This window comes from Lynx canadensis, chromosome D1 (genome assembly GCF_007474595.2).
Source record: "Lynx canadensis isolate LIC74 chromosome D1, mLynCan4.pri.v2, whole genome shotgun sequence".
In the NCBI taxonomy this organism is placed as follows: Eukaryota; Metazoa; Chordata; class Mammalia; order Carnivora; family Felidae; genus Lynx; species Lynx canadensis.
In genome coordinates, this window is record NC_044312.2 from 62,508,423 (window position 1) to 62,533,643 (window position 25,221).

General features: G+C 36.8%; 3 protein-coding genes across 3 annotated transcripts; all 3 read left to right on the forward strand.

Annotated features, from left to right (window-relative positions):
• The first annotated feature begins 255 nt into the window (after positions 1-255).
• On the forward strand, positions 256-1,245 carry LOC115524521 (putative olfactory receptor 52P1). The gene has a single exon (XM_030330863.1). The coding sequence runs from the start codon at positions 256-258 to the stop codon at positions 1,243-1,245; it is 990 nt and encodes a 329-aa protein (XP_030186723.1).
• Positions 1,246-8,193: 6,948 nt separating this feature from the next.
• Positions 8,194-9,159, forward strand: LOC115525980 (olfactory receptor 52N4-like). The gene has a single exon (XM_030333430.1). It carries the CDS (start codon positions 8,194-8,196, stop codon positions 9,157-9,159), a length of 966 nt encoding a protein of 321 aa, XP_030189290.1.
• Positions 9,160-19,760: 10,601 nt separating this feature from the next.
• Positions 19,761-20,744, forward strand: LOC115526299 (olfactory receptor 56B1-like). The gene has a single exon (XM_030333746.1). It carries the CDS (start codon positions 19,761-19,763, stop codon positions 20,742-20,744), a length of 984 nt encoding a protein of 327 aa, XP_030189606.1.
• The last annotated feature ends 4,477 nt before the right edge of the window (positions 20,745-25,221 follow it).

Consider the following 25,221-nt stretch of genomic DNA (forward strand, 5'->3'; position numbering starts at 1 on the left):
TTTGAAGACTTTTTCCATATTCATTTATTTAATTTAACAAGTATTATGTATCAAATACTATTCAAAGTTCTGTACAAATATTAACCAATACAATTCTTTTAAGAACTCTAGGGGCTATTACTCTTATCCAAATTTACAGATGATGATGCTTGCCTAGCATTATATAGTTGGTATCACTCAAAACTCATTCATATCTCTGCTCTCTGTTGTCTCTTCAGGCAATGTGATACTGTGTGGGGTTTCTGACCAGAGAAGATGCCCAGAACTTTTGTCCAGACCATGGAGTCTCCTAATCACACTAACCTGGACCCTTCTGTTTTCTTCCTCTTGGGCATCCCAGGTCTGGAACAGTTCCACCTCTGGCTCTCACTCCCTGTGTGCTGCCTGAGCACAGCCACAGTTGTGGGCAACATCACCATCTTGGTTGTTGTTGCCACCGAGCCAGCCCTGCACAAGCCTGTGTACCTGTTCCTGTGCATGCTCTCAACCATTGACTTGGCTGCCTCCTTCTCCACAGTTCCCAAACTACTGGCCATCCTCTGGTGTGCAGCTGGACACATCTCAGCCTCTGCTTGCCTTGCACAGATGTTCTTCATTCATGCTTTCTGCATGATGGAGTCCACTGTGCTGCTGGCCATGGCCTTTGATCGCTATGTGGCCATTTGTCACCCACTCCGCTATGCCACTATTCTCACTGACACCATCATTGCCCGCATTGGAGTGGTAGCTATGGTGCGGGGCTCCATGCTCATGCTCCCATGTCCCTTCCTCATTGGGCGTTTGAGCTTCTGCCAAAGCCATGTCATTCCACATACATACTGTGAACACATGGCTGTTGTGAAGCTAGCATGTGGAGACACCAGGCCTAACCGTGTGTATGGGCTGACAGCAGCACTTTTGGTCATTGGGGTTGACTTGTTCTGCATTGGTCTCTCCTATGTCTTTATTGCAAGATCTGTCCTTCGTCTCTCATCCCATGAAGCTCGGTCCAAGGCCCTGGGGACTTGTGGTTCCCATGTCTGTGTCATCCTAATCTCTTATACACCAGCCCTCTTCTCCTTCTTTACCCATCGCTTTGGCCACCACGTTCCACTCCATATTCACATTCTTTTGGCCAATGTCTATCTACTCTTCCCGCCTGCTCTTAACCCTATAGTATATGGAGTTAAGACCAAAGAAATCCGGGAAAAGGTTGTCAGAGTGTTTCAAAGGGGTCAGGGAATTGGGGTCAAGGTACCTGAGTGATCCAGTAGTATAGAAGGGACTTCATCCAGAAGAAAAGATTTTCTTTTTTTTTTAAATTTTTTTTTTCAACGTTTATTTATTTTTGGGACAGAGAGAGACAGAGCATGAACGGGGGAGGGGCAGAGAGAGAGGGAGACACAGAATCGGAAACAGGCTCCAGGCTCTGAGCCATCAGCCCAGAGCCCGACGCGGGGCTCGAACTCACAGACTGTGAGATCGTGACCTGGCTGAAGTCAGACGCTTAACCGACTGCGCCACCCAGGCGCCCCCAGAAGAAAAGATTTTCAAGAAGAAACAGCCTTCAATATTTGAGACTGGTAAGAGGTTTTAATAGGGCACTGATATCCTCCACAGTAACTTTTATACCATTTCAAAGAATAATAAATCAGAGAGGAGGTCAGTTGGTTCAGCATTCCTAACTTCCATCCAGGGAAGTATAATCTGGGGAGGTTCTTCCACTTTAGGTTACAAGAGCCTCTGCCTAGTCATAGGAACTTCCCTTACCTTCTGGCCGTCTCCTAATACATCAGGCAGGGATTTCTAACCTCATACTTCAGGTTATAGTTGTGTGTTACCATCTGCAAGGATAAGAAAATAGGATACACAGCCACAGGTAAAGAAATTAGACCTGCCGGGGACTTACATGCTTTTGCATGAATCTTATATTTTCTCCATTAGAAATTGAAACCAAGAGGAGGAAAGGGACTCACCAATACCTGCATTATTAGCAAGCGGAAGAGCCAGGCCTGACACTTAGAATGCTCTGGTACAGAACACTAGGACCTCTATGGATGAGAGTAAAGGATAGGTGAGGAGGAGCCCTTCATTCCTAAACTCCGAATATTAATCCCACAGATACATTCTTGTCTTCACCCTCTAGGAAGCCATCTTAATTCCAATTGACCTGGGTATTATTCCCTGAAAATCAATGTCCAAATATTCTTACATAGTCTTACAAGGGCCTCCCAGAGGTTGTTGACTTCTATCTCTAAACTTATAAAAGACAGTCACATATACAAACCAATCAGATTATGAAGTCTTAGCTATTAACACATTCATTTATTTAGAAGGAAAAGAAAGCCATCCCACAATGTTAGGTAGAGGAGACACAAAACCCCAGCTGGAAATTCATAGGCCCTCCAATCTTTGGAGATTATCAGTCCTGAGAGCTAAACACTAAGGAACAGGTTTCTAAAGCTTCCCTTCCTCAAAATATGAATGATACTTCTCATAGGTGGGGATAAATAGTTTGTAAATATTAGACTTCAACACAATATGCTGAAAACTGTCTATTTTTCAAAGGAAAGGAAATCATTACATTGTTCTATAGGAGGATTGTCAATGCATGGGTGGCAATGATTTTAATTATGCTATCATTCTAATCCTCAAATTGAGATATACTTAACAGATTTTAAAGATCTTTATACAAGTCTAAACACCAGCTGACTTTCAATTTCATGCTTCACATTTACAATTGTACCTGCATACAAACCTTTACCCCAACTCTGGGACAATTCTGTACTCTGTGTTTTATGTTCCCGTAAGAAACATAGGATGTTTCTATGTTCCTATAAGAAAGATTTTTTTTCCATAAAGAAAAAAATGAAGCTTTAGAAGTAAACTACCTCCAACCCAAATCTCACATGAACTTTTGGCATCTATAGCCATTGTTTCCTCCTTTATTACTGTAGGTATTTATTACGAATTCCTTTTTCTGATCAAGCAAGCTTCTCAAAATATGCTCTTTGGAGCTCAGATTATCACTCACTTCTTTTTTGTTTTCACCACCTCTTCAAATTTCTTGGTACGTGACCCAATAGCAAAATTTCCCTTGACCTTAGTGACCTTTTTTATGCAAGTGTCTGGAAAATATTTTTTTGGAACTAATTATTTCTGCTTTCTTGATTTCTATTCCTTCCTACATTATAATCTGATTTCAACCACAAGTTAAAGTTTCCAGTGAAGCATATGCCATCAAAGCCACTGGTAATCTTTTCTAATGGACCTCCTTACAACTAGCTGTATTATTGACCATATATTCTTCTCCAGAATCTCTGTGCTGTGACCTCTGCGATATCACACAATCCTAGTTCTTCTTCTATGCCAATGATGTTTTCCTTCTTGTTCTTAAAGAAATTATATTAGGTCAAAAAGGAAGGTCCATAAGGAAGAAATAATTAAAAAAAATCAAAACTGAGAGGCAGCTGGGTGGCTCAGTCTGCAGAACATCTGACTTCAGCTCAGGTCATGATATCATGGTTCATGAGTTTGAGCCATGCATGGAGCTCACTGCTGTCAATGAAGAACCCGCTTTGGATGGATACTTTGTCCCTTTCTATCTCTGCCCTTCCCCCTGGTTGTGTTCTCTTTCTCAAAAATAAATAAAACATTTAAAAAAAATTTTTTAAATTCAAAACTGAGCACAATAAGGTTAGAAACTGAAAATCAAATGTCAATATCTTTAGCTATTCAGCAACTGTAAATTCACATGCCACTGACATATCAATTTCTTCAATAAAATTAGTATGGATATTCAGAAGATAAACTTGCTCTTGGCATGATAGAATGAAAACTCATACACTACTAGAAATTTGTTTCAGATAAATAATAAGATGATTTATGATTCATGAACATTATATATATTGTAGCACTTTTATTAAATAAAAAACCCTGGATATCAAATGATAAAAAAATAAATAAATTCTACTAATCTATTTAATAAACACTACATTCTTAGAAACCTTCTTTTGGAAGAACATTTAATATGCTACTTGTACACTCTTAATTATAAAAATAGCAATATATGTGTAATGATGTAATTTCCCATTTCTTATTAAAGCACTACCTGGGCATATGCTCATATTAATAAATTTAAAAATTTGGTGGCTCAGTCAGTTAAGCATCAGACTTTGGCTCAGGTCATGATCCATGGTTCGTGAGTTAGAGCTCCGATGGGGCTCTGTGCTGACAGCTCAGAGCCTGGAGCCTGCTTCAGATTCTGTGTGTCTCTCTCTCTCTGCCCCTCCCCTGCTTGTGTTCTGGGTCTCTCTCAAAAATAAGTAAACATTAAAAACATTAAAAAAAATCTAAACGCTGGTAAATGTTACTTCGATGGAGAGACAAGTATGTTTCAAAATGGAATTTTAAAATTTTTTCAAAAAATTTAAAAAGTTATATTTTAAAAAGTTTAAATCACATAATTTAAATATATTCAACTTGATTCCCTTGGGGTCTTTGCAAAACTTCATAGGGAAAGGAGCCAAATCCCTGCAGGAGTGAAATCATTAGGTTCTACTAAAATATCTCATTTCTGATCTATATCCGGCTGTCTATTTACATGCATACACACATGTTCAGATATAGACATACACATGTGCACATATATTCACACATACACACATATACATGTTTAGTTATTTATCAATAACTAAAACCATTTGGGCTCCCTGGAGGTTAGCTTGATTCCAGTTCCAGCAGTGTGTCTGTGATGTTTTGAAATGTTCCCTTGAGGTACTTGGGTATATAACATTCATTTTTCTTCAGGCTTAGGTCAATAGTCTTCATATCAAGAAAATCCAGAGTTAAAAACTTGCCCAGAGACTGTGATGTTTAGACAACCAAGTTCCTGGAAAATCGAACCATATATATTTTATCTTGTTTTTCCTTTCAAAACTTAAAGTATTTAACTATTAAATTTAAGGGTTAGTGACAGGATGATTTTCATTTTAGACATAGATGTAAAGAGGAAAAAGGATTTAAGATTGATACTAAATGCTTTTTTCCTCCCCACAGATATAAATGTTTTTTTTCTATTGACCTAAGTTCAAGTCAGAAGGTGGTGCAAGACAATGATGTGGGGGCTGATGGAAATATTTATTTCTCACCTTTGGCTTAAAAATCCATTTAGGTGTTCATAATGCCCACGCATCTATATAAACAACTCTTTTAACCATACAGGAATACATGCCAAGAATGGACCACCGCCAGGTCATGGAATAATGGGAAATATAGAGAGAGCAATTCTAGGTCATGAGAGTTATGTTCAAATTTCTCTTGCTGTTTACCTGCCTTCCTTTTTTTCCTTACGAGTGTCTGATTTTACTTGAGGTAGACTCCGTAAATTCTTACTTATGCCAAAATATATTTTAGGCCAATATATATTTTGTAGTTTTATTTACCAGGAGAAACCTATTGTCATGTGCTAAGAATTGAGAATGCTTTAATGGAGGATGTAGTGTGAGTCCTGACAGTTGGCTTTTCTTTTTTGTAATGCTAAGTTTTGATTGCCAAGGCATCCATTTCAAAGAGGCACCTACTTCCAAGATGTTATCTCAGATAAACGTCTTGCCAGCCACTTGACTGGATAATCCCGCACCTCCTTTGTTTTACAGATCTTGGTTGATGCTGATAACTGACCTTTTGGACCACTTTTTAAATTTTCTCTTTCCCTGTGCTTTAAATTCCCATTCTTAGGTTTTAAATTCACTGATAAAGAGTGAGCCTGATATACCCTAGGTGGCACCCTCAACTCCAATAAAAGTTAGAACACCAGGCCCACCGCTTCTCCCACCCCTGCCTTGACCTCTCTGTGTGGCCCCAGGTGTCCCATGATTTCTAGGACTTGTAAGTAATAAACCTTGTGTCTTGCAAAGTTTTCTGTTGGTTTTTGCTGAAGGCATCTTGCAGGCATCATAAGAATCCCAAGGACCAGTTCAGCCACAATACTGGTTATCCATAGGCTGAGATCAGCACAAAACAGGGAGAAAAAAAAAATCACTGCCTATAATTTCTGGAAATGAGGATTGACAATGAGTGGTAGATAAAGTAGTACTTTATGAAAGGTGAGAAAGATGTAGCAATATTCAGAAACACTGGCTATACACCCAGAGCTAAATATCAGTAACTTTCTCTGGAAAGAGGTATTGAATTAGACTGTTGGGAACAAATTTAAATTTGTTTTAAGGCAAGAAATTAACTTTGTGATTGATACTGGGTTGCTTTCATTTAAACATATCACTAACAGGGCATTTTGCAAATGAAATGAACCTGTTCAGAACCTAAAATTTACTGTAAAAATAAAGCCATTCCTAAATGATTAAAGTGATCTTTATGGAAAAACACATACAGAAGTTTACTTTATAATAAGCTATAGGGGAAATATTAAGACCTAGAATTAAGCATTGTCCAGAATTGTCAAGATTGGCTTATATTAAAGACGAAGCTGCAAACGTGGGTTAGTATTTAGAGGCACAAGGAGATACAGACTGAGGCAAACAGATGACCATAATAGTAAGAGTTTATAATTTTACAGACTAAATGTATTTTTTTAAGAGAATAATAGTACAAAAGTGCCAGAAGTTGTTCTAAAACATGCCCTCTAAGGGTTATGTTCCCAATATTGTAACATATTTATCTGTGCTATATGTATTTACATTTTTATTTTGGTAAATAACATACGACAGTTCTTTGAATGTTGTAAACCCATTTGTAAACAATTTTCTAAATGCATTTACAACACTGGTAAACTCAGGGTTGTAGTTTTAGTCCTAGAGGACCTAGATATCCTAGTCTGTCTGTAATCAAGACCATCATATTTTGACTGTTTGTCTAAGTGGAGATTAATAAAGCAAAAATATTAGCTTAAAACCAAATCATTGGCATTAACTTGAAAACTGGCACTTTCATCAGATTTAAGTGTTAATTTGGGAAGTTTTCATATTAATACCAACTATATACTAATAAGTTACATAAGAGGATTTCTGTGCATCCCATGATTTAAGTTATGGATATTTTGTCAAAGATGGAATAGAAGTGTCATGCTTAAAACAATTAACTTCAATTTAATCAACATTAAAGTCATCCTATGATTAGAACTACCTAGAATTTCTGAAAAAATTCTGAACCAATTTTTCTTGCTTTAATTACTACTTCATGTGAAATTAATAGGTCTACTCCAAATTTTGTATGTATTTCTCTGATGATTGTACATTAATTTACTTTGTTGTTTGGTTTTCTTTATCATATGACCTTCTGTACTGCCTATATACATTGTTATAAAATTAACAGATTTATGTCCACTTATATAGGGCAGTTTAAATATTTTATCCTAATAGTCCAAATCAATGTATTTTATCTGTCTTTTGTCACATTAACATTTTATTGATTTATTTAGGAAATTTTGCCTTCTGTTTCATAATGAGAATGCTTTGTTTAGTTAGTATTTTTACAGTGATTTATGCATTTACATTCTGCTCTTATTGTTAGAGGTTCCTTTTGTATTTTCCAAATAATAGTAATTAAAATATATTTCAGTAATTTTTAAAGAATTCTGGCACTTGTACTTTTCAATATGATATCTGAGAAACAGGGTGACCCTCAGGCTATTTCCTTAGAAGAATCCTCCTATTCAGAAATTGATAGAGTGTGTCATGATTGGGCCCTGTTTCTAACCCATCTCCAACTTCCTAATGCCCACATACAAAAGATTTTACTATATTTTTTCTCAAAATATGATTTATTTCAAGTCCAATTATTTTTCGTGTTTAGTTTTCTGGAGTATATGTACAGTTATCAATATTTAAATAATATATTTAAACAAAAATAGCTTCAGAAAAAATAATAACCAAACTTTGTCCTTTATAAATGGATGCCATTTGTCTATTAACGAACTAGGCAACTATTAAGCAATAAAAAGTATTTGTTGCCTACAGTGATGAATGAATTAAAAAATGCACATATATAAAATAATCTATTTGGTTTAAATAATGTTTATATTCATATTCCCTGGAAGTCAGAAAAATTGGTCGTTTGGCCATTGAAATGTATCTTGGGGGAAAAGGGCAAAAGAAATGAAGACAGTGACTATGATTAAGATGTTTTCTTCTCTTATCTCTATCTAGGAGGACCCACAAATTCTATAAGATGATTAATGATCATCCTAGGTTGATGATGCTAATGTTAAACCAAACAGACCTGACCCCAGCTTCATTCATTCTTAATGGGATCCCAGGACTGGAGGACAGGCACATGTGGATTTCCTTCCCATTCTGCTCCATGTATGCTGTGGAAATGCTAGGGAATTGTGGGCTCCTCTACCTCATCTGCTATCAAGACTCCCTGCACAGGCCCATGTATTACTTTTTAGCCATGCTTTCCCTAACTGACATTTTCATATGCTCTAGTGCAATCCCTAAAGTCCTCAGCATATTCTGGTTCCAGCTCAAGGAAATCAGCTTTGATGGATGTCTGGTCCAAATGTTCTTTGTCCACACCTTCACAGGGATGGAGTCTGGGGTGCTCATGCTTATGGCCCTGGATCGCTACATGGCCATCTGTTACCCTCTGCACTACTCAACTATCCTCACCAATCCTGTCATTGCAAAGGTTGTGCTTGCTACTTTCCTGAGAGGGGTGTTCCTCATCATTCCCTTCACTTTCCTTACCAAGCGCCTGCCCTACTGCAGAGGGAATATAATTCCCCACACCTACTGTGACCACATGTCTGTAGCCAAGTTATCCTGTGGAAATATCAGGGTCAATGTCATCTATGGTCTGATGGTTGCCCTCCTGATTGGGGGCTTTGACATCTTGTGCATCACAATCTCCTACACCATGATCCTCCGGGCAGTGGTCAGCCTCTCTTCAGCAGATGCTCAGCAGAAGGCTTTCAGCACCTGCACTGCCCACATCTGTGCCATTGTTTTCTCCTACAGTGCAGCCTTCTTCTCCTTCTTTTCCCACCGCTTTGGGAGCCACACAATCCCTCCATCTTGCCACATCATTGTGGCCAATATTTATCTGCTTTTGCCTCCCATGATGAATCCCGTTGTCTATGGGGTGAAAACCAAGCAGATACGAGACTGTGTCATCAGGATCCTTTCAGGTTCTAAGGACCTCAAATCCCACAGCATATGAAAGGAATATTAGTCTGGGTTGGGTGAAAAGGGAAAGAATGCTACTCTCTGCTGTTTAGGCAGGAGAATTTCCCACAATAGATATATAATTTTTCCAGGTAAGCATGATGGACAATTTTTCCCATTACATTTTCTGCAGAATACCAAAGTAATTTTTCATGCCACATTACCCCCTATGAGCTTTTTACCTGCAGGTTTTCTGTGTAGCTGAGGTCTTGGTACTATTAGGTTCCAAGAAAGAAAAATACTAGTGAGAAGCTGGGCCAATTATCCAGAAAATTGAATCACATGAAACTAATGATCTGGGTCTAGATGACTCAAAATGTTCTGTTTTTTACTTGTAAATGAAATTTCCAGTTTGATCATTATAATTTAACCTTGGAAAAATGTATTATACATTCTCATTATTCACAAAAGTGCTCTGTTTTCTCAGTCATTTATAAAAGATGAAACTGGAAAGTGTTCTATGAGGTCATTAGTATAACGAAGTGTAAGATCCTGGGGTCCTATGAGAAACTTGGTGACCTAGTATCTGACTGGATCTCTCCTAGAATGAGACATTCACATAATTCCTTCCTTCCCAACTAGTGGGTTGTCTGTTTTCTTCAAGATGGTTTTCAATGTATGCACAGTTTGGAAGGAGTTATGAATGATAGGACAATATGAAATATAATAATAATGACAGTTATAAAATATAATAAATGTATTTCTAGAAGTACAGCATTCTGGGGAACAATAGTTATTTTTCTTATTTTGAGCTGATAATTAAGAGAATGGCTCGAATATTTTCTGTGTGATATTCAAGTTCTTTCTAAATTAACATGAAGTAAGAAGCTACAGATAATAATAGTTTTATAGCATTGTCACAGAGCACATAGAGAAGATTGCAAAGTCGATTTTTCCTGCCCAACTTCCAAGAATTACTTTCCTCTGATGCTGGTAATTGATGCTCATTAATTTCCATTAGTTTGTATTTAACCTCAGTATTTTTCATTTTATAAAGGCATAAGACAAGTAAACTTTTATCACAAAATCACCGTCTTTTCATATTTTATTTCTTTGTCCACCTTGATAGCAAATCTTCTTTAAAGATTACCAGTATTTATGACCTCTACTTACATACACATCTTGAAGTAATGCTTACCCACTTCTGGCTTTTTCTTTAGAATATCCTCCATCTCATCGTTTCACTGAAATTGCTTTTGTCAATTTACAGATGATTTTCATGTTACTAAAGCCAAAAAATCCTTCTCCATGCCCATCTTGCCCTAACTCTCAATAATATGAATATAACTGATTAGTTCCTTCATCTAGAAACCCTCCCTTTTCTTGAATGCTGCAACACATCAGACATTCGAAGTCGTTGTTCCTTCTCACAGAACACTTCCTATAGTTCCATTTGTTTTCTCTTGTCCTCTGGATTTCTTTATATTAGCATATCCTTGGGTTCAAATCTCTTCTTTTAGCACTCATTCCCCGGGCATTCCAGCATACATAGCCATAAATGCCATTCTAGGCTAATGGCTGCCAGACTATTAACTCATTAATGGATTCACGGAAACTCTGGTGCAAGTTCAAAGTGATAAACTTCCTTATACCTTTTTTCTTAATGGCACACTGTCATTTCTAGGTCCTTTTCTTGTTTTGCTTTTTGTTTTTACTTTGATCTTATTTCACTCCTAATCTTCAGGCCTATCATCCAGTGACATTCTCTATGTGTTTGACATATATTCTTAAACATGTGACTATGAAGTCATTTACTGAATGTTTATTTTAGGAACTTACATCTGTTTCATTGTGCTAAAATATTACATTGCTTACTTTTAACTCAATTATTTTTAAAAATGTATTTTTAATAAAATTATTTATGGTTCAAACCTTGCTTGTGATTATTTTATAGACTTTCCTAGCATGCAACCAACACTATTTTCTTAATCATTCCCTGATTATGGATATCTAAGTTTTTTCAGTCTCTGTCACCACAAGTAACACTATGCTGAACATCTTTACTCACATGCACACGTCCCGGCCCTTATGGAACTGGGGATATTTTATTCTGAATATACACAGTGGAGTGTGTTTGCAGAGTCATAATCTCTGCACACTACCTTTGATTAAGCAGGCTTTAGACTGCTGGGCAACTTTTCAGTGGAAACAATGGAAGCCAAAAGACAAATGATATTTTGGAAGTGCTGAAAAAATACTTACAAATCAGAATCCTAATGAAAAATCCTTCAAAAAAAAAGATAACATAAATACGTATTCATATAAATTAAAGCTGAGAAGAAATACTAAAGTAAGTATGTTATTCAGAATTTAGAATAATGATTACCTGGTGGAAGCTCAGAAGAAAATATTGGAATGCTTAACAAAACTAACACGGAAGAAAAATACAATAATGACAGTAATAACACCTATTTTATTGGTCCAAAAATGGCAAGAGGAACAAAGAAAAGAACAGATGGAACATGATACAAAAGACAATAGGAACATGGAAAACTTGACAAAAATTATGGCAGTGTTACATTAGTATGAGTTGACAAAGCAAGTCAGTGAAAGGAAGTGAAATGAAAATTAAGATAATATCCTTAAAAACTTAGTATTGTTAGAAGACATTAAACATCCACACACATATATAAAATGAGAAAAAGCTTGTGTGGCTAGACCAGACAAAGTAGATTTTAACACAATAAATGTTAGGCGTGATAAAATGCAACATTCCGTTGTTGGGAAAATAAATAAAGTTTTACACCATAAGATAGCTGACGGGACTAAAACATGCTCTGGTCTCTAGCTTGGAGTCCCCTCTTCTGGGTTCTTTTTGCCCTGTTTGCCAGGGCAAACGAACCACCCCCCATGAATATGGAGGCTGACAACTATAAATTACCCTTCCCGCTTGCATTGGGCGCTCAGATCTTTGGAGAAACGGTCTCCTCTGAGCCCGCCGGTGTAAATAAATCTTCAATCCACCAAGATCTCCGAGTGCCGCTTGGTTTTTCTGTCAGCGTTCCAGCCTGGTTTCGTAACACCATGATTACAGTAGCAATCCAACAGGAAATATACCTAACTTTGTATATGCTTAATATCATTATAGATACATAACAATATATACAGACAAAGAGGTGGATAATACTAGAAGGGGAAATTGGCAAATCCACAGTGAAATCATAGTTGCAGCAACTGAAACGTAGAGAATTACAAAAATCTAAATAGTACAGAATATCTGAACATAAGCAAATTAAGCCAATTGCCCTGTTAAGTAAACAACATCCAGCAGCTTCAAGTATAGTTTTATTTCTCAAGCAAATATAAAACATTTACCAAAATAAACAAAAAGAAGGTGTCTAGAGCAACCTTATCCCAATAGATTTGAAAATGTTGATGAGACAGACATGTATTAAAAACACTTCAAGTGATCTAAGAAGAAATATAAGGTTATAGTAGTCATACATCTATTAAGAAAATGAATCATGGGGCACATGGGTGGCTCAGTTGGTTGAGTGTCAGACTTCGCCTCAGGTCATGATCTCACAGTTCATGAGTTCAAGTCCCACATTAGGCTTGCTGCTTGTCAGCATGGAGCCCTTTTGGATTCTCTGCCCCTTTATCTCTCTGCCCCTCCCTGCTTATAATCTCTCTCTCAATAAAAGATAAAACATTAAAAAAAAGAGAGAAAGAAATCAGTTACCTAAAATTTCCATGAGCATGTGCGTACATGTGTGAATGTGAGTGTTGGATGTTGTATGGTAATACATTATGACCAAGTGGGATTTATTCCAGGAACTCAAAGCAGGTTGGCTGAGAACACACACAAGTAATCAACTTAAATGTGACAAAATAGATTTAAGTAGGAAAAAATCATAAGATTACTACAACAGAGTAAGAAAATATTTGTTTTCATTAAATATCCATTCATGATTAAAACACAGCAAAATCTAAATTTGGAAGGAAATTTTAATTTGATAAAAGGCATGCACAAAAAACCTACAGCTAATATCCCAATTAATGATGAAATATGAAAATATGTCTCCCTGAGGATAATAGCAAGACAAAGATGTCAACCATTCCCACTTCTATCCAACATTGTACTAGAGGTCCAAGCAGTAGAACAAAATGAAAAGAGTGAAAAAGGCATTAATATTGAAAAGACTCAAAAGCCTCTTCCTTTTCGTTTGAAAATGGAAAACGTAAGACACAAACACTAGGGGGTGCTGCCAAAGCAATTTCTAGACGGAAACTTTATTTTTTTTAATTTATTTTTATTTTTTTAATATGAAATTTATTGTCAAATTGGTTAGATGGAAACTTTCTAACACTAAATGCATATATTAAGAAAAAAGAAAGATCTCAAAGCAACTTTATTCCACAAGGAACTAGAAAAAGAACAAATGAAGACCAAAACAAGGAGAAGGAAAGAAATCACAAAAGGTAGAGCTAAATAAAATGGAGACCACAAAAACAATAGCAAATATCAATGAAAGTGAGGCCTAGGTTTTTGTAAAGATAAACAAATTGGCAAACCTTTAGCTGAACTTACTAAGAAAAAAAGAAAGAGGTATCAAATAAAGCCACAAATGAAAGAGGAGACATTACAACTGATACCATACAAAACACATGTGATTGTTAGAGATTACTATGAAAATCATATGTCAACAAATAATCCAGGAGAATATATTCTATATTACAACAATTGTCAGTTAATATATTGGTCCCTCCAATTTTTTCCCTCAAAATGCTATTTCGGGACCTGTGTACAAAATATATTAAGAACTCTTAAAACTCAGTCATAAAAAGATAAACCAGTTAAAAACCAAGCAAAGGGTATGAATAGATCTTTCTCCAGAGAAGATAGAAATAAGTCAGTAAGAAACATGAAGAGGTGCTCAACGTTATTAGTCATTAAAGAAATGTAAAACAAAATTATAATGAGATACCGTTCACATCCAAGAGAATAATTATACTAAAAAAAGCAGTAACAATCAGGTTAGCAAGAATGTAGAAAAATTGGAACCCTCAGACACTGCTGGTAGGGATGTAAAATAGTTTAAAAAATTGCTATTTTGCTCTCAACTACTTTTCTATGTGCTGATAAACAATCTTTACACGCATGCTTCAAATGTACCATATGCTTGTCATGACCTAATCTGAATTTATTCTCTTCTCCTGTAACCTGGTCTTTCTCCAATCTTCCTTAAGAATGTGAATAATATCAGGTGCCATCCCACTGCATATATCAAACACTAGAATTGTTCTTTGGTTGTGGTGCCTGGGTGGCTCAGTCGGTTAAGCATCTGACTTTGGCTCAGGTCATGTTCTTGCAGTTTGTGAGTTCGAGCCCCATGTCAGGCTCTGTGCTGACAGCTCAGAGCCTGGAGCCCGCTTCGGATTCTGTGTCTCCTTCTTTCTCTGCCCCTCCCCCACTCACGCTCTCTCTCAAAAATAAACATTAAAAAAAAAAAAGAATTGTTCTTTGGTCATCTAATTACGAGACCTTGAAACCATAAAGCCCTTAGAAGAGAACATAAGCAGTCATTCCTTTGCCATCAGCCACAGCAATAGTTTTCTTCATCTGTCTTCTAAGTCAACGAAACAAGAGCAAAAAGAAACTACACTAAACCAAACTAAAAACCTTCTGCATAGTGAAGGAAGCCATCAACAGAACAAAAAGGTAACCTACTGAATGGGAGAAGATATTTGCCAAATGATACATCCAATAAGCGGTTAATATCCAAAATATGTAAAGAACTTACACAACTGAACACCAAAATCCCCCAAATAACCCAATTTAAAAATGAACAGAGGACTTGAATAGACATGTTTCCAAAGATGACATAGAGTGGGTCAACAAATACATGAAAAGATCATAGCATCACTAACCATCAGGGAAAGGAAATTTAAAACCGCTCTGAGATATTGCTATTATAATGGTTAGACTCTAAAAGGCAAGAAACAATAAGTGGTGATGAGAATGTGGAAAAAAATGTGCACTGTTTTTGGGAATGCAAACTGGTATAGCCACTGTGGAAAAGAGTATGGATCTTTCTCAAATAATTAAAAATAGGAATACCATATGGTCCAATAATTCTGCTACTGGATATTTACAAAGAGAATTAAAAATGGAAATACTGTATGATCCAATAATTCTGCTATTGGGTATTTATATGAAGAAAATGAAAATTCTAGTTCTAAATGATATACATATCCCTATGTTTATTGAAGCATTATTTATAATAGCCAAGATATGGAAGCAACCTGTGTCCATCGATTACAAATAAAGAAGGAAATATATATATATACACATATATATATAATGAATAATATTATAATAAAAATATATATGTAATGGAATATTAGCCACAAAGAAGAATGCGATCTTGCCATTTGCTACAACAGGTGAAAGTGAAATAAGTTAGACAAAGAAAAAACAAATATTATATGATTTCACATATATGTGGAATCTAAAAAACAAAACAGGGGCACTTGGGTGGTTGAGTTGGCTAAAGGTCCAACTTTGCCTCAGGTCATGATTTCATGGTTAGTGGTTTCGAACCCCACATTGACTCTGTTGTTAGCATGAGCCTGCTTAGGATCCTCTCTCTCTCTCTCTCTCTCTCTCTCTCTCTCAGATTAAATGAACATTAAAAAATGTTTTTAAATATTTTAAATATTTTTTAACATTAAAAAACAAAACACATGCATAAACAAATAAAAAAGAGATTCAAACCTATAAATACAGAGAACAAACAAATGGTTGCCAGCAGCGTGGGGGGGGGGTGGGGGGGAGTAACAGTGAAAGTGAAGGTAGGTACACCTTTCAGTTACCGAATGAATAAATTATGGGGATGAAATGTACAGCATAGGGAATATAGTCAGAGGTGTAGTAATAGCCCTGTATGGTGACAGATGGTAGCTACACTCTGGTGAGCATAATACAATGTATAAACTTGTTGAATCATTATGTTGTACACTTGAGCCTAATGTAACATTTCTATCAACTATACTCAAGGAAAAAAAGAGAGAAAAAATTTTTTAAAGAAAAAAGTTAAAAAAAATAAAAAAATTGTTCTTTGGTCATAAAAGTGATCAATTTTATCTTCAACATACCTTCTAAATCTATTCACTTTTCTCTATCTTCACTGCCCCTATCCTAGTGCAAGATAAAGTCATCTCTCCTTTGGGATTACTGTTACTCAACTGATTTACTTATATTTACCCTTGCCACACTTAATCTGGTGTCCACATTGCTGCGAGGTCCTAATTCTCCTTAAAAGCTTTCAGTGGTCCCTTATAACCCTGCATAAATTTGCTTGCAAGTCTCTGGCCTCTGTCAGCTCAACAACTCTGTTTCACACCATATCTCATTTCTGTCACTTCTTAGTGCTCCAGCCACATTTATCCTCTTTTATTACTTGAATTTCACGTGATCCCCTCACTTCAGCATCTTAAAGTTCTTAGGCTCCTTTGCCTCCCCCTCCTCCCCATTACCAAATCCACACCATAGTTAAGTCCTTCTCAAACATGTGGCCTTGACACAAACTGGTGTTTCTTCTGGAAATCCCTCTCTGACACCAAGACTAAATTAATTCTCCCCATTATATGCGCTCATATTTCTGGGGGCTTTTGCTTCAAAGCACTTCTCCCAGTCTATAGGTAGATTTGTTAGATTCTTTACTTAGTGTTTTACCCCGTTGCCTCAACTAGGCCACTGTTTCCATGAGAACAGGGACCATGGAAGTTTTATTGATGATTTTATGCCTGCCATATTTTGTAAACACAGTAGGAACTCAATAGATATATATGGGGTGAATAAATACTTTCTCTTTTAACAGTTTACTTTTAAGCATAACAACATAACCACAGAATTTAAAATCCCCTGAAATTTTGTACTTAAGAACAATTTAAACACTAATAAAGTTGCCCACTTTGTATAGGGCTATTTTGATTTCATAAATGAAGACATTTTTCTGCTTATGTAAGTTCTCAGTTTACATCGATAGGAAGTGTGTCTCTGAATCAATCTCCCTTCCAACCTTTTGGGATTTAATATCTTAGGAATTCTGCTTTCTCTATGGGCTGTTCTCTCTTCATGTCTCCAAGGGAAATCTATTATCTTTAGATCACTGAGCTGTTTACTACTCCCCATAAAATCCAGAATCTCATAATTTCTATGCCATGTGTGAGCTGAAAACACATCCTCACCTCATGTGAAAGCTTCATTCTCAAAGAGTTGTGTCTTCTTTCCGGGTAGGAAACCCCTGCCATTGCCAGGACCTCAGACTGTGAGACTCTGCTCCTAACCACAGTTAAGTACTAAAACCTTGGCATGGTCACATTGGCTAAATCCCAGGGCATCCAATGGAGGCTGATCCTTAACCTTTTCTTATGTTGTTTTGCACAAGAGATCAACTCTTTCTTCTGTGCTATGAGGAAATAAAGGCTTAGAGAAGCTGTTCAAAGGGATTAAGGCTAGAATTAGAGAATATAAGGTTTGTGTGATGACCTAGAAGTGATCTCATTTATAAAACAGCTGCTAGATAGTCTTCAGGATGAATATATGAACTGTCTTACGTACCAGGATCACACTCCATGTCCTGCTAACCTTTAAGTGCTAAAAGAAATTGAAAACACTTATTTCCTTTCTGTAAACTCAAATCTGCTCCTTCTCTTAACTGTATCACACTAATATCTATCAGGAGAAAACATCAAAGATACAAGTCTGTGTCTTTGATACGAGGATATATAATAATAAATATTTGGCAAAAATACCAGACCCCATACAGTCAAGTGGGTCACACGTCCAGGTTCTCAACATGGAGCTATGAAGCTGAACTCCTCAGGAGTTCTGATCTAAAAGTCCAGAGTCAAAGTAGCTTCATCTTCAAGCCTCTTTTGTGTTTGTTTGGTTAAAATTTGCTGTGAACACATGTAGATGATTTTAGTGTTCACCAAATTACGTTACTGTTAAAGAAGGAAGATTTTCCCCAAGATTAAGGGGTACATGTTTACCCAAACTTACAGGTGGCAAGACATTTCTGAAGAAAAAATACATCTAGTTGCTGACATGATCTTCTCTTGTTGGTGTTAACACAAGAGAATTTTAATTTCTTTCAGATATGTCCTTCTATATTTAAAGATAATTATATGAAGAATGAATCCACAACTGCCTTTTGTGCTATAAAGGAATTTAAACTATTTGAAAGAAAGGGTGAAGGCATGGATCATTCTAAGCAAGGGAATACCAGTTTTAGGAAGATCAGATGGCTGAGCAAAAGAAGGAAGCATGAGTAGAGGCACAAGTGACCAGATAAGACTCAGAAGTAGCATTGCTGAGGAGAAAGGCTGCATGATGAAGTAGGGGAAGAAACCACAGGACAAGGGAGCAATTGTTGGCCAAAAGGAAAGGCTTGTTTGTTATTTTAAGGCTTGGCTGGTTGGGCTTCTGAACAGAATAAAAAGTACATGAAAAACACCAGCTTCTGAAGAAAGATGAGTCTAGTTTTGAACATGAATCTGAATATACGATGGCAGTTTCTTCAACATATGGGCAAGTAATTCTTGTTTGTTAATAAAATCAAAATAATCTTACTACCAGTGCCTAACTCTTGTATTTCTATGCCTTTATAGATTCTTTAGGACTACACTAGAAAAGAAATCTATGGTTTGTCTCTATTAAGTCACTCCTTAAATCAACAAATTCAGTCATGATCATTTAACTTTCCAAGCTATCCTTTTCTGAATTTTTCAGAAATCCATACAAATCAGAATATTAAAAAAAAATAGTTAGGGGTGCCTGGGTGTCTCAGTCGGTTAAGCATCCAACTTCAGCTCAGGTCAGTGTCTTGTGGTTAGTGAGTCCAGGCCCAGCATTGGACTCTGTGCTGACAGTTCAGAGTCTGGAACCTTCTTCGGATTCTGTGTCTCACTCTCTCTCTGCTCCTTCCCTGCTCACACTCTGTCTGTCTTTCTCAAAATAACAAATAAACATTAAAAAATTTTTAAAGTTATTTCTCTTCCAATTTGCACCATACTTATGCGTGAAAATCTTTATAGTCTGTGGTATAAAATTTGAGGAGGCTATATAAAACATAAATGGACTTCTATAACAACCTGAATAGTACAGCTAGAAAATTTCATCTCCATATTTCTGTATTTAAAAAAATTTTCCGTGTTGTCAATTAATAAAAACCTAAAGTAATATTGAGACAAATATGAAGAAAACAAACACATCCACTTGATTCCACAAAATTTCTGAGGAAATAAAGAAAATTCAAAAAGAAAAAAAAGTAGAATCCTATGTATGTGATGGTCCTAAATTGAGATAACTGGGGATAAGGCAAATGGAGATGTGAGACGCATGCTGCATTGTCCCTCAATAGTCAACCGTGATAATTGCTCCTTATAAGTTTAATTTCTACTATAAAACCCCCAGAACTTCATGGTACTTTATCTTAAATTACAGTAAGGGATGTACAACAGAGTTCATTTGGTTACAGCACCAACTATGCTACGTGGAGATAGGTTAAAAATAATGTTTGATGATAATATGGCTCAAAGAAAGCAACGTTGAAACCCATCTTTTTTTTTTTTTTCTCTTAGGAAACAATGTCTGCATCTCTGAAAGGCTCTAATAGCTCCAAGTTCCAGGTGTCTGAGTTCATCCTGATGGGACTCCCAGGCATTCACAGCTGGCAACACTGGCTCTCCTTACCATTGGCAATACTCTACCTCTCAGCAATTGGTGCTAATATCCTCATCCTCGTCACCATCTGCCAGGACCCTGCTCTTCAGCAGCCTATGTACTCTTTCCTAGGCATCCTCTCTGTGGTGGACATGGGCCTGGCCACCACCATCATGCCCAAGATCCTGGCCATCTTCTGGTTTGATGCGAAGGTCATCAGCCTTCCTGAGTGTTTTGCTCAGATCTATGCCATTCACTGCTTTGTGGGCATGGAGTCTGGCATCTTCCTCTGCATGGCTTTTGATAGATACATAGCTATTTGTCACCCTCTTCGCTACCCATCAATTGTCACCAAGGCCTTAATCTTAAGAGCTACTGTGCTCATGGTACTAAGAAACGGTTTGCTTTCACTTCCAGTGCCAGTGCTAGCAGCCCAGCGTAATTATTGTTCCAGGAATGAGATTGAGCACTGCCTATGCTCTAATCTTGGGGTCACCAGCCTGGCTTGTGATGGCAGGAGGCCAAACAGCATCTGCCAATTGGTTCTGGCATGGCTTGTAATGGGGAGTGACCTCGGTCTTATAATATTGTCATACATTTTGATTCTGCGCTCTGTACTTAAACTGAATTCTGCTGAAGCTGCCTCCAAAGCTCTGAGCACTTGTAGCTCCCATCTGATCCTTATCCTATTCTTCTACACTGTTGTTGTAGTGATTTCAGCAACTCATCTGGCAGAAACTAAGGTCCCTTTGGTTCCAGTTCTACTCAATGTGCTGCACAACATCATCCCCCCTTCCCTCAACCCTATGGTTTATGCACTTAGGACTAAAGAACTTAGGGCAGGCTTCCAAAAGGTGTTTTGTTTGAGCTTAGAAAAGAAAACAAAGCACCAGAGACCTTCTCCATGATGTACATGAACTTCAGCTCCTTCTAAGACGGATAGCAGAATTTCAAATATGAAGGGGGAAGTGAATTGCCTTTGAGATATCTTTTTCACATTGTAAAAGCATCTGGAAACAACAACAACAAAAACATTCCAATTAGCTCCAAAATATTGACAAGAGCTGAATATATTGGAGGAGAAGTATTTTCTACCAAACCAAATGGAATAAAAACTAGAATTTATGATTTATATCTCTCCCCGCAAATAAAAATTAACATAACAAAAACACATAACCAAGAAATAAGTGATTGGGACGTGAGTTATAGATCATGCTTGTTTATTGATAGCTGTACCTTGGGAACAATGTCTGTCTGACTGAACAAGTGTCATTCCAGTAATGTGTCTACAGAGGGAGGAATAGAAAATACTTCAGATGAACAAAGCCAAATCAGTCTATGATGGCGCTTGGGATGGAATAGGGCAAGATGACCAGACTTCGATAAACAGAACCCAAAAGATACAGATCGATTTACTAAGTCTAAAGATAAAAGCCTATTGGCAATTCTGGCTTTCAAGGAAAAACATTTTTTATATTCTAAGGTCATATTTGATGCTTTTATACACACTGAACATTAATATGCTCCTTGAAATTCCAAAGCTAAAATTTTAAATTATGAATAAACCATTTACTTTAAACAGAAAATGGAAAAGTCATTTTAGCGAGTTGCCATATGATTTAAGTGTAAATTTGAGAAACTCTCATTTTAAAACTTTCCTTTTGTATTAATAAACTGAGAAAGTGAATAATTGTTTTTATGGTTTGTGTTGTAAAGACACCTTATCAAGGCTGGAAATGAAACAATATGACACAATTAGCTTAGTACACACTATCAAGCTTTTTATTTCCCCAGAGTGATCTTGATCTAAGAGTTTTGTTAGAATTCTCTTTTTCTGATCTTAATATATTCTCCCCAATTGTTTGGTATTCTGTTTACCTAAAATAAATGTGTGTTGTGTGTGTGTGTGTGTGTGTGTGTGTGTGACAGTTTTCAAACTTTTGTATATAGTTTTCACTCTGATATACTCTTTTGTACCACATATATAATATTAAAACTTAATTAGAATTATATTTAAATTAATGTGCAGCTTATATCATTTATATTTACTGACAAATCAATATATTTGTTCGACTTTTGTCATCTTACTGTTTCTTTGCACTTTCTTTGTATTTTCTTTACCTACTTTATCATTGGAATTCTTTATTTATTTATCTTTTCTAATAATCTTTTTTTTCTATATATGAAATTTATGTCAAATCGGTTTCCATACAACACCCAGTGCTCATCCCAAAAGGTGCCCTCCTCAATACCCATCACCCACCCTCCCCTCCCTCCCACCCCCCATCAACCCTCACTTTGTTCTCAGTTTTTAAGAGTCTTATGCTTTGGCTCTCTTCCACTCTAACCTCTTTTTTTTTTCTTCCCCTCCCCCATGGGTTTTTGTTAGGTTTCTCAGGATCCACATAAGAGTGAAAACATGGTATCTGTCTTTCTCTGTATGGCTTATTTCACTTAGCATCACACTCTCCAGTACCATCCACGTTGCTACAAAGGGCCAGATTTCATTCTTTCTCATTGCCACATAGTACTCCATTGTGTATATAAACTACAATTTCTTTATCCATTCATCAGTTGATGGACATTTAGGCTCTTTCCATAATTTAGCTATTGTTGAAAGTGCTGCTATAAACATTGGGGTACAAGTGCCCCTATGCATCAGTACTCCTCTGTCCCTTGGGTAAATTCCTAGCAGTGCTACTTCTGGGTCATAGGGTAGGTCTATTTTTAATTTTCTGAGGAACCTCCACACTGTTTTCCAGAATGGCTGCAACAGTTTGCATTCCCACCAACAGTGCAAGAGGATTCCCGTTTCTCCACATCCTCGCCAGCATCTATAGTCTCCTGATTTGTTCATTTTGGCCACTCTGACTAGCGTGAGGTGATATCTGAGTGTGGTTTTGATTTGTATTTCCCTGATGAGGAGCGACGTTGAGCATCTTTTCATGTGCATGTTGGCCATCCGGATGTCTTCTTTAGAGAAGTGTCTATTCATGTTTTCTGCCCATTTCTTCACTGGGTTATTTGTTTTTTGGGTGTGGAGTTTGGTGAGCTCTTTATAGATTTTGGATACTAGCCCTTTGTCCAATATGTCATTTGCAAATATCTTTTCCCATTCCGTTGGTTGCCTTTAGTTTTGTTGGTTGTTTCCTTTGCTATGCAGAAGCTTTTTATCTTGATGAGGTCCCAATAGTTCATTTTTGCTTTTAATTCCCTTGTCTTTGTTGATGTGTCAAGTAAGAAATTGCTGTGGCTGAGGTCAGAGGTTTTTTTCCTGCTTTTCCTCCAGGATTTTGATGGTTTCCTGTCTCACATTCAGGTCCTTCATCCATTTTGAGTTTATTTTGTGAACGGTGTAAGAAAGTGGTCTACTTTCATTCTTCTGCATGTTGCTGTCCAGTTCCTCCAGCACCATTTGTTAAAGAGACTGTCTTTTTTCCATTGGATATTCTTTCCTGCTTTGTCAAATATTAGCTGGCCATACGTTTGTGGGTCTAGTTCTGGAGTTTCTATTCTATTCCATTGGTCTATGTGTCTGTTTTGTGCCAATACCATGCTGTCTTGATGATGACAGCTTTGTAGTAGAGGCTAAAGTCTGGCATTGTGATGCCTCCTGCTTTGGTCTTCTTCTTCAAAATTACTTTGGCTATTCGGGGCCTTTTGTGGTTCCATACAAATTTTAGGATTGCTTGTTCTAACTTTAAGAATGCTGGTGCGATTTTGATTGGGATTGCATTGAATGTGTAGACAGCTTTGGGTAGTATTGACATTTTGACAATATTTATTCTTGCAATCCATGAGCACGGAATGTTTTTCCATTTCTTTATATCTTCTTCAATTTTTTTCATAAGCTTTCTATAGTTTTCAGCATACAGATCTTTTACATCTTTGGTTAGATTTATCCCTAGGTATTTTATGCTTCTTGGTGCAATTGTGAATGGGATCAGTTTCTTTATTTGTCTTTCTGTTTCTTCATTGTTAGTGTATAAAAATGCAACTGATTTCTGTACATTGATTATGTATCCTGCAACTTTGCTAAATTCATGTATCAGTTCTAGCAGACTTTTGATGGAGTCTATCGGATTTTCCATGTATAATACCATGTCATCTGCAAAAAGTGAAAGCTTAACTTCATCTTTGCCAATTTTGATGCCTTTGATTCCCTTTTGTTGTCTGATTGCTGATGCTAGCACTTCCAACACTATGTTAAACAACAGCGGTGAGAGTGGACATCCCTGTCGTGTTCCTGATCTCAGGGAAAAAGCTCTCAGTTTTTCCCCGTTGAGGATGATGTTAGCTGTGGGCTTTTCATAAATGGCTTTTATGATCTTTAAGTATGTTCCTTCTATCCCGACTTTCTCAAGGGTTTTTATTAAGAAACGTTGCTGAATTTTGTCAAATGCCTTCTCTGCATCGATTAACAGGATCATATGGTCTTTATCTTTTCTTTTATTAATGTGATGTATCACATTGATTGATTTGTGAATGTTGAACCAGCCCTGCATCCCAGGAATGAATCCTACTTGATCATGGTGAATAATTCTTTTCATATGCTGTTGAATTCGATTTGCTAGTATCATAGTGAGAATTTTGCATCCATATTCATCAGGGATATTGGCCTGTAGTTCTCTTTTTTTACTGGGTCTCTGTCTGGTTTAGGAATCAAAGTAATACTGGCTTCACAGAATGAGTCTGGAAGTTTCCCTTCCTTTTCTATTTTTGGAATAGCTTGAGAAGGATAGGTATTATCTCTGCTGTAAACGTCTGGTAGAACTCCCCTGGGAAGCCATCTGGTCCTGGACTCTTATTTGTTGGGAGATTTTTGATGACTGATTCAATTTCTTTGCTGGTTATGGGTCTGTCCAAGCTGTATATTTCCTCCTGATTGAGTTTTGGAAGTGTGTGGGTGTTTAGGAATTTGTCCATTTCTTCCAGGTTTTCCAGTTTGTTGGCATATAGTTTTTCATAGTATTCCCTGATAATTGTTTGTATCTCTGAGGGATTGGTTTTAATAATTTCATTTTCATTCATGATTTTATCTATTTGGGTCATCTCCCTTTTCTTTTTGAGAAGCCTGGCTAGAGGTTTGTCAATTTTGTTTATTTTTTAAAAAAACCAACTCTTGGTTCTGTTGATCTGCTCTACAGTTTTTTTAGATTCTATATTGTTTATTTCTGCTCTGATCTTTATTATTTCTCTTCTTCTGCTGGTTTAGGCTGCCCTTGCTGTTCTGCTTCTATTTCCTTTAGGGGTGCTGTTAGATTTTGTATTTGGGATTTTTCTGTATCTTGAGATAGGCCTGGATTGCAATGTGTTTTCCTCTCAGGACTGCCTTCGCTGCGTTCCAAAGCGTTTGGATTGTTGTATTTTCATTTTCGTTTGTTT

Coding starts and splice junctions, on each gene's coding strand:
- LOC115524521 (XM_030330863.1), top strand. CDS start 256: ATGCCCAGAACTTTTGTCCAGACCATGGAGTCTCCTAATCACACTAAC.
- LOC115525980 (XM_030333430.1), top strand. CDS start 8,194: ATGCTAATGTTAAACCAAACAGACCTGACCCCAGCTTCATTCATTCTT.
- LOC115526299 (XM_030333746.1), top strand. CDS start 19,761: ATGTCTGCATCTCTGAAAGGCTCTAATAGCTCCAAGTTCCAGGTGTCT.